This window comes from Alosa alosa, chromosome 16, assembly GCF_017589495.1.
Source record: "Alosa alosa isolate M-15738 ecotype Scorff River chromosome 16, AALO_Geno_1.1, whole genome shotgun sequence".
NCBI lineage: Eukaryota > Metazoa > Chordata > Actinopteri > Clupeiformes > Clupeidae > Alosa > Alosa alosa.
Genome location: NC_063204.1, coordinates 4,942,190 through 4,955,025, shown reverse-complemented (window position 1 = coordinate 4,955,025; position 12,836 = coordinate 4,942,190). Strand labels below are relative to the sequence as shown.

The following is a 12,836-nucleotide window of genomic DNA, read 5'->3' as shown; positions in this document are numbered from 1 at the left end:
CACACACACACACACACACACACACACACACATACATCCTCACATACTCACTACCCCTCATCCCCACCCCCATCCCAACACCACCTCATTCACACTCTTAGAGCTACCATCCGCACCCCCCCCATCCCCCCTTCTTTTCATTCCGGTCATCAATTTCATCCCTGATAATCATATCTGTAATCATCCTGGACGCAAATCATCCTTAGCCTTTCTGTTATTAATGTTATGTTGTGTTATGTTTGTGGAAGCCAAGTCAATGTGATGTCTTGTTAAGTTACAGTATGTGTTTATGTAATGTACGTCTGTTTGTCGTATGTAGTATTCATGTGCATGTCGTAGTGTTGCATTTTCTGTAATGTCAATGATGTTTGCAAATTAAAAAAAAAGATGTAGGGAGCCCGGACTGCGCAACACTCTGATGTTGCTGTAATTAACAGATAACGTAAACGAGTGGCCTAGCTATGCGATAATGTTTGCACACAGGAAGGAGTACACCTACCTAAGCTGGAATTGATGAGCACACCGGGGGAAAGAGCAGCCGTGAGAATATCCAGCCAGTAGTTTAGCAGCGACTTCTGTTACTGGAATGTAAACAAGTTCTGAACTTTCCGGCACATCAGTGCACAACCGAATGTTCATCAGACAAAGACTCAAGCCTACCTGGAGCAAATGGTGGAACAAACTACAGCCAAACGTCGGCGATAGGTCGGTCAGAGTCGTCCCTGGACAAAGCAGACGTCTGCCCTGGATAGCCGCGCTTCCTTTTTATGGAGCACAGCTGCCAATTACCCACTTACGAAGTAGGTGGGGCAGGAGCGAGACACAACAAAACCCATCACAATGCTCCAGGTAAGGACTCGTCCGGCTACACTAGTGATATATCAAATCTATCCAAAACTGCTACTGGATTATCTAGTTTTTAGACAGTGATATCTAGATCTAGATAAGTCTCTTTGCCTTTGTGGCTGACATCTTTTATCTGACAATATAATGTAATGTGTAATTATCTACATCAATAAAGGCTAAAGTCCTAAAGTAATCTCTAATTTAATCCCCCAGTTTGGAGTCTTCTTAGCCTGGGTGCCATTCCGAATTTAGTCCCGCCCACAACATTTGAGGTCGGGAAGTTCGGTCTGGCATTGCTCCATTGTGGAGGAAGTATGCTCGCCCTATATAGGGCGGACCAATCAAATCAGGCTTTACGATGATGGACAGGTGAGCAACAGCGCCTGGTCTATCACATCATCTGAGCACGCTTGGATTAGGCTTATGTTTGAAACAAAAATGCTGTGGCAAGAAGGATACATGGCTTTTAAGACCCCATATGGAAAATTCATATTATTTAATGAGGTTGTATCACTGAAAACGATTATTTCTGAAAACTTTGGCCAAAGTTGAGATGTGGGAAAACTCGTGGTTTCACTTTCTTCAAGGGCAAACAGCGCTGTTGCATTGCGACATGTTCCCTCGTTCGTTTGAAATCTCTGATTGACCACCTGTTCGAGGGATTTGCGACAGCCTTTCCCAGCTGTTTAACATGTTTGTAGCATATCACTGTTCAACAGAATTTTTTTTAAAAACGGAGGGGATATAGGAGAAGGAGGATGGTTTGTGTGTTTTCTTCCTAAGCTATTTTGTTGCTCTGATTGGTTAGGTCTATCCAATTGAGTGCAGAGGCATTCCCCCCTGTATCGGTTGAAACACGCCCCATAATTACGTCCCAATGGAGCAGTATCAGACTCATATTCTGACTAGAATTGAGTATGACTACGTCAGGCTAGAGTCTCCTCTTACCTTCTCACAAATTACCAAGTCAAATGAAACAAGTCAAGTTTATTTATAGTTTGTTTCATTCACATGGGTCATTCAATGTGTTTTACATAAACAAAAGCAAACAGTAATAGCAAATAAAAGTATAGAAGCGCAATAGTCAAAGAATAGTTTAAAAAGTAAATAATAAAAAGGAAAACATAATATAAAAGCATAAAAGGGCAATAGTTTAAAAAAATATAAAAAGTAATAATTAAAAGATGTAAAGAGCGCAAAACAACAAATTACTGAAACATCAGTGAGTGTGTCTGGTATGTTTACTATCGTCACTTCCGGTCTTCTCGTGCACTGATTCACTAGTCAAGGGCTAGCGCTCCACCAAAATCCATCTGGGGTAACCCAAGGTGGGCCACCATGGAAACCAAGCTAGGCAAAATTAGATTAGCACATAAAAAAACAAAAACTTTGTTCCTTTTTTTGTTGTTTTTGTGTATATGTGTGCTTCTGTGTGTGTTTATTGAGTGTGTGTGCCTGCATGTAAGTTAGTTTGTGTGTGTGTGTGTTTGTGTGTGTGTATATATATATATATATATATATATATATATATATATATATATATATATATATATATATATATATATACATATTTAACATGAATAAATAGGGGTAGGGTGTGGGGTGAGAAGGGTTAATGTAACAACAACATATTACAGTTATAGCACTTTTCTTGACACTCAAAGTGCTTCACAGGAGAGGCGGAATCTCACTAAGCACCACCAATGTGTAGCACCCATCTGAGTGATGCACACCAGCCATTATGTGCCAGAATGTTCACCACACACTAGTTTCAGGTGTAGAGAGAAGGAATGAATGAACCAATTACACACTGGGAGGATGATTACAAGGCCAAATTGAATTAACCAGGAGGGTATTCCATCAACCTCGCTAAAGGCCAAACCTCACTTATTTCGATGTCTCGCTAATTTTAGTGATAGTTCCATTCCATTAGTGAGGTTAACGTGAATCCCAGCTTGGTAACTAGGAAATGTATGCCACAGAACTAACCTGGTCCGTAGCAGGTTAACTTTCAAGCTAAATTAAGCTGTGTTGCAAAAAAACCCAATCAGTCGGAAAACGAGTCAAAAAAGATGGTTCCGGGGGGTGCTGTGGCACAACAGACTACAGTGCTCATACCATATACGGGTCCAAGTGCCCACGGGGACCCAGGTTCGAAAACGACATGAAATGTGTGAATGGTATAGAGCTGGTAAGTCCCGCCCTTTCCGCTGGACCTCTAGATTGAAAAATCGTCAATGCAAGTGAATGTGAGAAAATAATTATTTTCTGGTCCCGTTTGATTTGTGCCATGAATGTGAACATATGTCGTCTGTGAATTTTTAATATAATTTTTTCATGTTCGAGTTTGACAGTATATTATATGATTCTTCGGCTATCAGTTGTGGAAAAGACATAACGAGAAAGACTACATGTCGCCTGTGACGTGAGCTAGCTCTAATCGCTAACATTAACTGAGATGCTAGTTTTTGTAACGGCAGGAATAAACACACATGGTAACAAAAATATTTGAAACATGTCTAGCTTCACTCAACACATTAACACTATGATACAGTGTGATTGTAAAGTTGTATGGTTCACTGTGTTCAAAGTCGATCTTAATAACCCTCTACATCTCGACCAACTGATGGTTGTTATGGGAAACTAGTGATCTGTCGTCTAGCGGAAAGTTGTAGTCCACAAAGTGCTCTCACACAAAGTTTAACCGCATCAAACTTCTACCCGCTCAATTGTAGCATTCTTTACACGAAAATTTATATTAAAAATTCACAGACAACATATGTTCACATTCATGGCACAAATCAAACGGGACCAGAAAATAATTATTTTCTCACATTCACTTGCATTGACGATTTTTCAATCTAGAGGTCCAGCGGAAAGGGCGGGACTTACCAGCTCTATGGACACAAAAGACTGATGCTGTGCTAAATGCTAATTATGTTTAGAGTTTTGAAAATGTGACAACTGGTTAGACAAACGCTTGTTAGTGACTGAAAAAAACTGTAATTACTCATCTTCATAAGTCGGTATATGGTTAAATGACTCATTACAGGGCGAATGAAGACTCTCTCGCCCACCCCTACTGCCTGTAGGAAGAATATCCCGCTGTATCGTACCCGCCGACCAAAGCATGATCAGTTTACATCCTGCATCCACAGCACAGAGGCAGGCTAACGAAACGCTAGCGATGGTTGCAAACGTGTGTATAATGGCAGAGCCGGTGAAGAAGCAGCGAAAGAAAGTGTTATTCTTTGACAGAATAATTTCATTTTGAGTCAGATTTCCAGTGTTTTGGTAAAGTTAGTGTGTGCAGAGAAATATGTGTTCTGTTTTGAAATGAAGAGTTATATTTAACAAAATGTGTTTTTGAGAAGAAAATTATCCATTTGGCCAATTGTGTTTTGTAGGTGTGAGTCTGTGTTAAGAGTTTAGAAAAAGTATCTAAAGTATGGGTAAGCCCTTGTTAGCAATTGAAAAAAACTGTAGGCTAATGATCTCTACTGACATGTCTTCCATTTCCAAATACTTTTCTGCCGCTTTTGCAATTATCTTAGTTCTCTCTGTTCAGCTACATGCTTGGGCTGAACAGTAAAGGATTTCCACCAAACGCTAGAAACTGTCTCTTTTCCACTATAAGTGTATACTTGGTAACATTGCAACATTAACGTATGCTTTGAACTGGGGGTTGTCACAGGTGCTGATCTACTAGTATTGTCATTAGACTTTCTAATTGCCTCAGCGTAAGTAAGCTTTTCTTTTACCTTCACGTTCTGAATTTGAACCGCTCTATTATGTGCATCACAGCCTTTGTAGCAGCACTATGCTCTCCTCCACAGTTACAACACTTGATCTGAGCTCCTCTCTCACGTTTCCTGTATTCATGTTCCCCTCTGCATTTGGCACTACAGAGTTTACCCTTAACAGGCTGCTGCAATGTGCCCAAAACGCTGGCATTACCCTTAACAGGCTGCTGCAATGTGCCCAAAATGCTGGCATTACCCTTAATGAGGATGCAAGGCTTGGATTTAGGGAGCTTGGTGTCTCTAACACACGCTACGGTGCAATGGTCATTGATGTCGTTAGAGAATACCCCTATTTCTTTATATTTCTGTGGAGTGTTGGTGAGTAGGCCTATTAGATCTATTAGGGTTGACTTACCTGGAAATGTTCTATTAGGACGGGTAGGGGAGGAAACAAGCTGAGTAAGTTGAGATTTAGCTCATTACAGATATTTTTCAGGCAGTCGGAATTAGCAGAGAGCCAGTCCCAGTTCAGATCTTCCATGAGCACAAGTTCCCGATCCCGTAATTCGACTAATACATCAGCCAGAGAATTTAAGGCCTCCTTAGCAGCAGAAGGAGGCTTGTAGCAAGCAATGACTGTAAGGAGGGATGTGGAAGAGAAAGAAATATCAATAGACAAAAACTCAAATATATTAGGACGGGAGAAAGATTGAGTTACTCTGCAATTAAACCTGTTTTTAATGTAAAAGCAAACACCACTGCCCTTACTTTGACGATCACTATGAAATAAATTAAAACCAGTAATATGGATAGAAGAATCAGAAACAGATTTCTTCAACCAAGTCTCAGATAAAACCAAAACATCAGGGTCTGAAATAGACACCTAAACCCTGACTAGGTCAATTTTTGGCACAAGACTTCTAACATTCCTGTGGAGGAAGCCAAGACCATTTCGCTCTTTGAAATCAGATGGGGTAGGTAAATTAATACATGGGGGTGTAGGCCCAGGATTTGGCTTATCAGAAGAAGTAGAATTATTAAAAGACGATCATGGGTCTTTGACCAAGCATGTTTGTCACATTTCCAGATGATTAGAATCTTTTAATCATTGTTTTAACTGTACATATAGGCATTTTCAACAAAGTACCTACAGTAGTTTCCATAGACATTCTCTGACTTACAAATGTCAACACACTTTTTTTTTTTATTTAAATTTAGTGTATTCTCTTGTCTTTCTGTTGTTGGAAAATGACTAGAGGATGTAGCCTCTGTGTGCCTTTATTTTCATACCATAGTGAAAACTAACTAATTAACCACTTCTGAAATTCTTGTATATAACATTTTTCAGGGGTGCCAATAATTGTGAGCAACGTGTTTCGTTAGATTTTCCTTTTTCTCAGAATAAATGTGCTTCAAGGGTGGATTCGTCCTCATTGATTTCATTGTGGAAGTACAATAAATCACCAAAAGATTATTTTTTATACTTGTTTTTAGTCAACTTTACCAAAGTTGCCAATAATTCTGTCAGAGCTACATCATGTTCCTACATATAACATCTCTTTCATTTCATCCTCAGCTTAAGGGGAGCTGTAGCGGCCGTAGAAGAGGACGCTCTGGGTGGGGTTGTGTCGGATGAAGAAGAGGAAGGGGTGATCCGCCATGAACCTCTCGGGGGGCAGCATGGCGCAGCGCATCATCATGATGGCAGCCGTGGCGGCCGCCGCCTCAGTGCCCTCCTCATTCACCTCCACAAAGGACTTGTGCACAACCTTGGACAGAACAAGGTCGTCGCAGGGAGACATGCCGGAGAAGTCGCACTTGTCGTTGTTGAAGGCGTCCGTCATTCCCATACTCACCAGGATCTCCTTGAGGTCGTATTTCTCCTCCAGCTTGAACTTGGGGAGACCCACCTCCACCTCAACAGTGTCCATCATGTCTGGCTTGGTCCACTCCGCAAAGTTCTCATATGTGAGCATCTGCTCCAGCTGAGAGAGAGAGAGAGAGAGAGAGAGCGAGAGAGATGGTTGGGTCTCTACCGCTGCATGTCTAATAAATAGATATTATAAGCTGCTCCCTCTGACACATGGGCGTAGATTTAGGGTGGGACGCTAAGGACTAGTCCTAATCAATATTTTAAGATGACAAAATTGTCCCCACCAATATTTTAGCGAACTTATTTGTGCTGCTGATCATTCCGACAGCCAGCACAACAGTACAAGAAACATCGTCATATGATTTGCTGAAAAACAGAGGGGGAGGGGGAAGGGTTATCTGACATGCACGATACAGTAGGCCTACACGCACGGAGAGTGTCAAAGCACAGGCTACTGTACTTGTTTGCACCGGCAGTCAAGCGAGAGGGTGTGTCAACGACAACGTTAGGGCTGTCTGCCAATACATAGCCTATCCCAAAAAAGGCCAGAGTAAAACATTGTGATATTCCCTTTGCCCTTCAGCATGTACATGTTTGCCCCTTTTTGTGGTTTGTAGATCAGCTTTGCCACCCAAAAATACAAAGCTTTTTCATTGCAGTCTAGGCAAAATAATTAGCCATACAAACTGGCAACTGGTGACCAGGCTTTCAAATGCGAATTTTACTGTGTAAAATAGCATTAGCTGTTGGGATATTACCCAGGATATTGTCACAGCTAACCTAGCTTCTGTAATCTTTCAACCAAAGTTAGGAGTCATGTTGAATAAGGGTGTGCCGCACAGACAGTCACATAGGCTATAAGTCACCATCACTGACTGTTAGGTTAATTGGGCTACCAATCTTGCAGTCGCAATAAACAATGGATCCGAGACATTTTCCTGTTCCTATATTCTGTTTATGTAGGCTAATGTATTTGTGAATGTAGCCTGCACAATGCAAAGAAATAAAAGATAAACTGGTGCATTTCCATACTCATAGAAATGAACATTGCGAGGCACTTATCTCTTCTATGATCTCATCCCAGAAAGATTTACTTTGACTTGTTAGTTTTTTTAACATTTATTTTATCTAATGACATAGCAAACATGATTAATTGAATCCACATATCCTTGCACTTGCGAAACTATTTTTCAATATCAATATGATGTAATCAAATTACTACATATGTTTAGCTATTAGTAATCATGCAGATCATAAAATACTATAAATAATTATCAATATCAATTTTTAGTTTATATGAATTCCAAAATATGAAAAAGAAACCTATGACAACCATCACTTTCTATGTGTGTGTGTGTGTGGAGGGTCAATCAAATTCTATGATTGCCACTGATGTGAAAGATCTCACAAATCACACAAACCAAATCAAATTTTAAAAAATTGCAATAGTATCGAAATCGAGATTCTTCACTTGCTATTGGTACTGAAACAATAATGTTGGTATCGTGACAACAGGAGTTGTGGATGTGTCCCCACTAAAGCTGAGACCAAACCTACGCCCTTGCTCTGACACGTCTGTGCACTGCACTGCCAGGTTTGCCGTTTTACCTTCTCTAGTCCAGTGGTGTTGTCCTCCATCTCATTAGGCAGCATAATGAGCATGCTCAGATCTTTGCCCACGTAGGGCAGCTCCAGAATCTGGCACTCTGCGTCGGGAATGTAGGTGAAGGGGAACTTGGCCTTCTGATGCATCATTTTAACAGGCTTGCTTTCATTCTGAACACAGAGACACGGATGTGATACATATACACACACGTCAACCCCAATAATATTTTGATACACACACACACACACATATGAACCAATCTTTCTCTCTCTCTCTCTCTCTCTCTCTCTATATATATATATATATATATATATATATATATATATATGTCTTGCCTTTGCCCGTCAAAAGTTTGGAATACCCTAATAGACTGACTTAACCAACAATAGTTGACATCATGACTACGGCCTTGGTGTGTGTGTGATACAATATGAACCAATGTATATCTATACACACACACACACACACTTCTGTTAGAGAGCTTTTGAACTGCTTGTCCAAGTTGCCTTTGAAGTAGATTGCATTTACTAGCACCAGTCTGGTATCCACATCCAAAATCCCTGGTTCCAAGTGGTTCTTGATTTTGTCTACAATCAAAAGGAATCAGTCGTTGAGAGATTGATGAAAGACATGAAGAGATTTAATGATTCAGCAGAGCATAGAACCACTACTGAGAAATTAAATGAGAAATGACTGAGATTATGCTAACTGGCTGAATAACAGATCATTACACAGATACTAAATAATTTGAACTGATTTATAATATTTTGAACATGTCTGCTGTTTTTGCCCTGAACTCCTGATTACCCTGAGTCTTTTCCTCCACCCATTTGTTGATGTTCACTCGAGCTGCCTCTGCATTTGTACGGAAGTCAACAGCCTCCAGCTCAGCAAGGTAGTGTGTCTTTGTGTCAGCAAGGTATTTCTGAACAGTGGGGGGAAAACAACTCGAAAATTAAATTATTCTGTCAAAGAATAGCACTTGTATTTACTTAACAAGGTACATGCAGTCAATCGAAGTACACCAGGTTTCAAAATACTGGCTATTGTTGACATTACAAAAGCTGCATAGACTTTATGTTTCAGTTTTACAGGTATTTGCATGCAAAACATGCAATCCACCGTTTTTACACTAAATGTCTTGGTTGGGAACTGTATGTCCACATGTAATGTTCACATTCAAAAGCATTCCCGTAAAAAGCAAATCGGTTTTTTTCCTTTACTACAGGAGGTTCAGTAGAAATACGGTTTACAGTATGATTGAACAGAAAAAGTTTTACAGTATTGCTTACAGTGAACAAAATATCCATGAAACACACGAGCATTCTGACATTCTGAACAAAAAAAACAACAACAGCAAAAAGCCCAGATAAAAAGGGGGACTAAAAAAAGCACAAAATTACTGTATCTAATCTCTGCGATCTTCAGGGTTAGGCCACATGATTTCATCAACATCACATATTATCCAAGGCGATGCACCTGGGATAAAACCGCTTGGTAGCAGAAGCAAAGCAGCTACTGTATCTACTGTAAGGTTTGGAATATTGTTTTTACTATTGTGGGATGTTGTGTGTTAACATTCGTAAATACTGCAAAAATTATCCATTATTTGGTTGGGAGGTATAGCTTGTTTGTTAAGAAAATGTAAGCATTGTGGGAATGTGTTCACTGACTGCATATTGTGTGAAAACGACATGAAATGTGTGAATGGTATGGCCACAAAAGACCGATGCTGTGCTAATTGTGTTTATTGTTTTGAAAATGTGACAACTGGTTAGACAAACGCTTGTTAGCGACTGAAAAAAACTGTAATTTAGCAAAGAGCTTACTGAAGCCAACATGGACGTCATCCTCAACTTTGTGAAGGTTCAGGGACTACAGTGAAAACGATTGAAAACGTTTCTGTTGGTTCCACGTCCCAGTTCCAGGGCTCTTGCAATAGGGTTCTGGAACCAACTGTCCCAGTTCCAGGGCTTTTGCAAGCTGCAACTGCCCACCAACTACCAGGCTGGATCCACCTTTTGGATTTTGTGAAAAAGACCAAGGGCTTATCAGAGAATGACTCCCCAATGGAAAAAGTGACAAATCATGGCCATCCGAGAGGGAGTTGGCGCATGTGCTAATCGAAAAGTGCTAACAAAGGGCAACACAAATATCCACACAGACAGTGTCATCAGAGACATCAGTTGGCAGCCTCCTCTTCCTACCAGCTGCATGTAAAAAGGGGTGGGGCTGAGGTAAGATAACAAAACTGTGTAAGGAGTCCTAATGTTTCTATACTGATCAAACTCCTGATCATGTGAACTGTTGATTAATTACCCTACCACATGATGGTATGACCTCATGGTGGGCCCATTGTCACATATTGCTGCTACAACAACTTTTGATTATATCTCTAACCTTTGCCTTTTTCACAGGAGAAACTAACTAGGAAGCAGGAAATGTAATTAATGTGTACATGGTCATGTCTTGATTAATGCACTCTCACTACAACAATGGTCTCAAGTCTCATCAAAGTACTTCTCATGTGACCCAAAATCAGCTGACCTCCAATCATGTGATCCATTTCAATGTAACCAACCACAAACTAGGTAAACTATTTAAGTGAGGTTCACAGAGCATTCTAGGAGCCATTCTGTAGTCAGAATCTCCCGCACCACTCTGGTGTGTAGCCATCATCCTCTGAGCTGGTATGTTCATCCTCTGATTGCTTCATATGGTTTCCTAAATGTTCCTTTAACCTGTTTTCGTAACTTTCACATTATTCATTTAGATGTACCTTCTATAATGTATTGGATGAATAGCTTGTACCTGACAAATAAATTGTTATGCTTTGACCCGCATAGTTTTCTAGAGTTTCTTTAGATATCCCTCAAGTTTAAGATGGGCCAGGAGGAACGGCTAGGATTAGTCTCCAGGGCCGTGGGGGCTAAATCAGTGAAAGTGTAGGCATGCTACCAGGAGAACTGGCCATCGTATTGTACTGTGGTGGGTCACTGATTTTATTAGTAGTCTGGAATTAGGCAGCTAACCTTAGCACACCCTGAACCCTCTGTAGCTTCGGTAAGGTGTTCTGTCCAGATGAGCATAGTGGTCCAGGCCAGCACTATAGCCTCTGACCGACTTCCACACTAGGATCATTACTCAAGTGAAGGCCTCCCGAATTAATCGGCCGAGGAGGGCCTTGCACACTATTCTTGGGGAAGATGCGTCTAATTAAATAGCTAGAAGGCATTCTTGTAACAGCATTGTGGGTAGGCCCACATCGGCCTACTATGGATAGTAATATAACTTTGACCGAAACTTCTCCATATCTAGCGGGATCAGAATCATTAGGTTAACAGGGGTTCTATAATCAATTGTTATTTCCAACAGCGTGCGGACAGCTTCACGATTTCCTTCGACCACTCCCAGTTCCCTCATTGGTCCTGACGAGTGACGTCTTACAGGTGGTGCCCCATGTGAGGAAGCGTGACCTCTAACAACAAATCACGTACAAGTAACGCAAGCGCCGCGTGTCTTTTAACTCTCCCACAGAATAGCGGTATGAGGTTTGATCTTCTTCCCTGTCTACAGACACTGTGGTGAGTCTTGTTTTATTTTTAATACCAGTTTTGAGGTTAAGCTATGATACGACAATATAATTTATAGTTGTACAAATTAGTATGGGTCGACATACCCTCTGTTATCCCGGAGACGTAGAAATCCGGTGGGGAACCTTAATGGAACTCATGGACGACAGTCAGAGATATGATCATATAGACGTTCGGAAACATCTTGCGTTGTCCAAGCTCAGAGGTAACCACCCTAATATTCAATAACTTTTGTAATTCGTACCAGGTAGCTTTATAGTATCCACAGTGTTTCGTTTGTTTACCTTATGAATTCCGATCTATACAAATCCTATACTCAAACCAGTTTGATTCACTGACGGACAATGAATCTCTCACCTGAAAATGAAACTGCATAAGAGTGTAGCTGGTCATAACAGATGTATGAAACCATCTTTAGATTGCGTAACTAAGATCACAGTATGAAGTAGCCTATAAAGATGTTGAACTGAAAGCGTAATATTAATAGTTGGGCGTCGAATTATGTGCATAATTGAATGAAAAACTGTTGAGCAACTGAAATCCTATATCGGGGAGTAATGGGACAACATTTCATTCTCAAAACTGTAGCAAATGGTCTCCTCAGTTCCTAAACATTTACAGAATTGTGTTAAATGAAGAAGTGAAGCAGTACAGTGCTAAACATGCTCCTGTCCCAACTTTTTTTGAAAAAATGTTGCTGGCATCACATTTAAAATTAACATATACTTTCCAAGAAATAGTCCAAAGTTTCATTTTCAACATTTGATATGTTGTCTTTGTCCTTTTTGCTGCTAAATATGGGTTTATGAGACTATTGTGACATTTTGTTTTTATTTGCATTTTACACAACGTCCCAACTTTTTCTGTGTTGGGGTTCTATATTAAAGTTATAAATCTCATACATTTTGCCTGTTCATTCATTCCTGCTAATATATAATAATGCATTCCTGCTCATGCAGTTTAAAGTAGTTTAAAGTAATAATAAAATTGGTATGCACAGGTTGCAATGGGAACTTTCCCTAAAGGTTGCAACGGTTAGGGAACGTTAGGAGAAGGCCTCTAAAGGTTGCAACGGTTAGGGAACGTTAGGGGAAGGTTCTCTAAAGGTTTAACGTTGGGGGAACGTTTTATACGCAAAAACTAACATTCAGGGAACTTTGGGAACCAAAAACTAA

General features: G+C 40.3%; 1 protein-coding gene across 1 annotated transcript; it reads right to left on the bottom strand.

Annotated features, from left to right (window-relative positions):
* Positions 1-5,801: 5,801 nt before the first annotated feature.
* On the bottom strand, positions 5,802-11,157 carry LOC125309836 (serpin B6-like). The gene is made up of 5 exons (XM_048266960.1): positions 11,111-11,157; positions 8,876-9,015; positions 8,537-8,655; positions 8,071-8,238; positions 5,802-6,574 (listed from the first exon to the last, which is right to left on the bottom strand). The coding sequence occupies exons 1-5, from the start codon at positions 11,155-11,157 to the stop codon at positions 6,167-6,169; spliced, it is 882 nt and encodes a 293-aa protein (XP_048122917.1). The 3' UTR covers positions 5,802-6,166.
* Positions 11,158-12,836: the final 1,679 nt, after the last annotated feature.

Bases quoted from the DNA above. Each gene is read 5' to 3' on its own strand.
- LOC125309836 (XM_048266960.1), bottom strand. From the start codon at position 11,157: ATGCTCATCTGGACAGAACACCTTACCGAAGCTACAGAGGGTTCAGG. The intron at 9,016-11,110 runs GTGTGCTAAGGT...TTAATTTTCGAG, and splicing joins GAAGCTACAGAGGGTTCAGG to TTGTTTTCCCCCCACTGTTC. The intron at 8,239-8,536 runs GTGTGTGTGTGT...CTCTGTGTTCAG, and splicing joins TCAAAAGCTCTCTAACAGAA to AATGAAAGCAAGCCTGTTAA.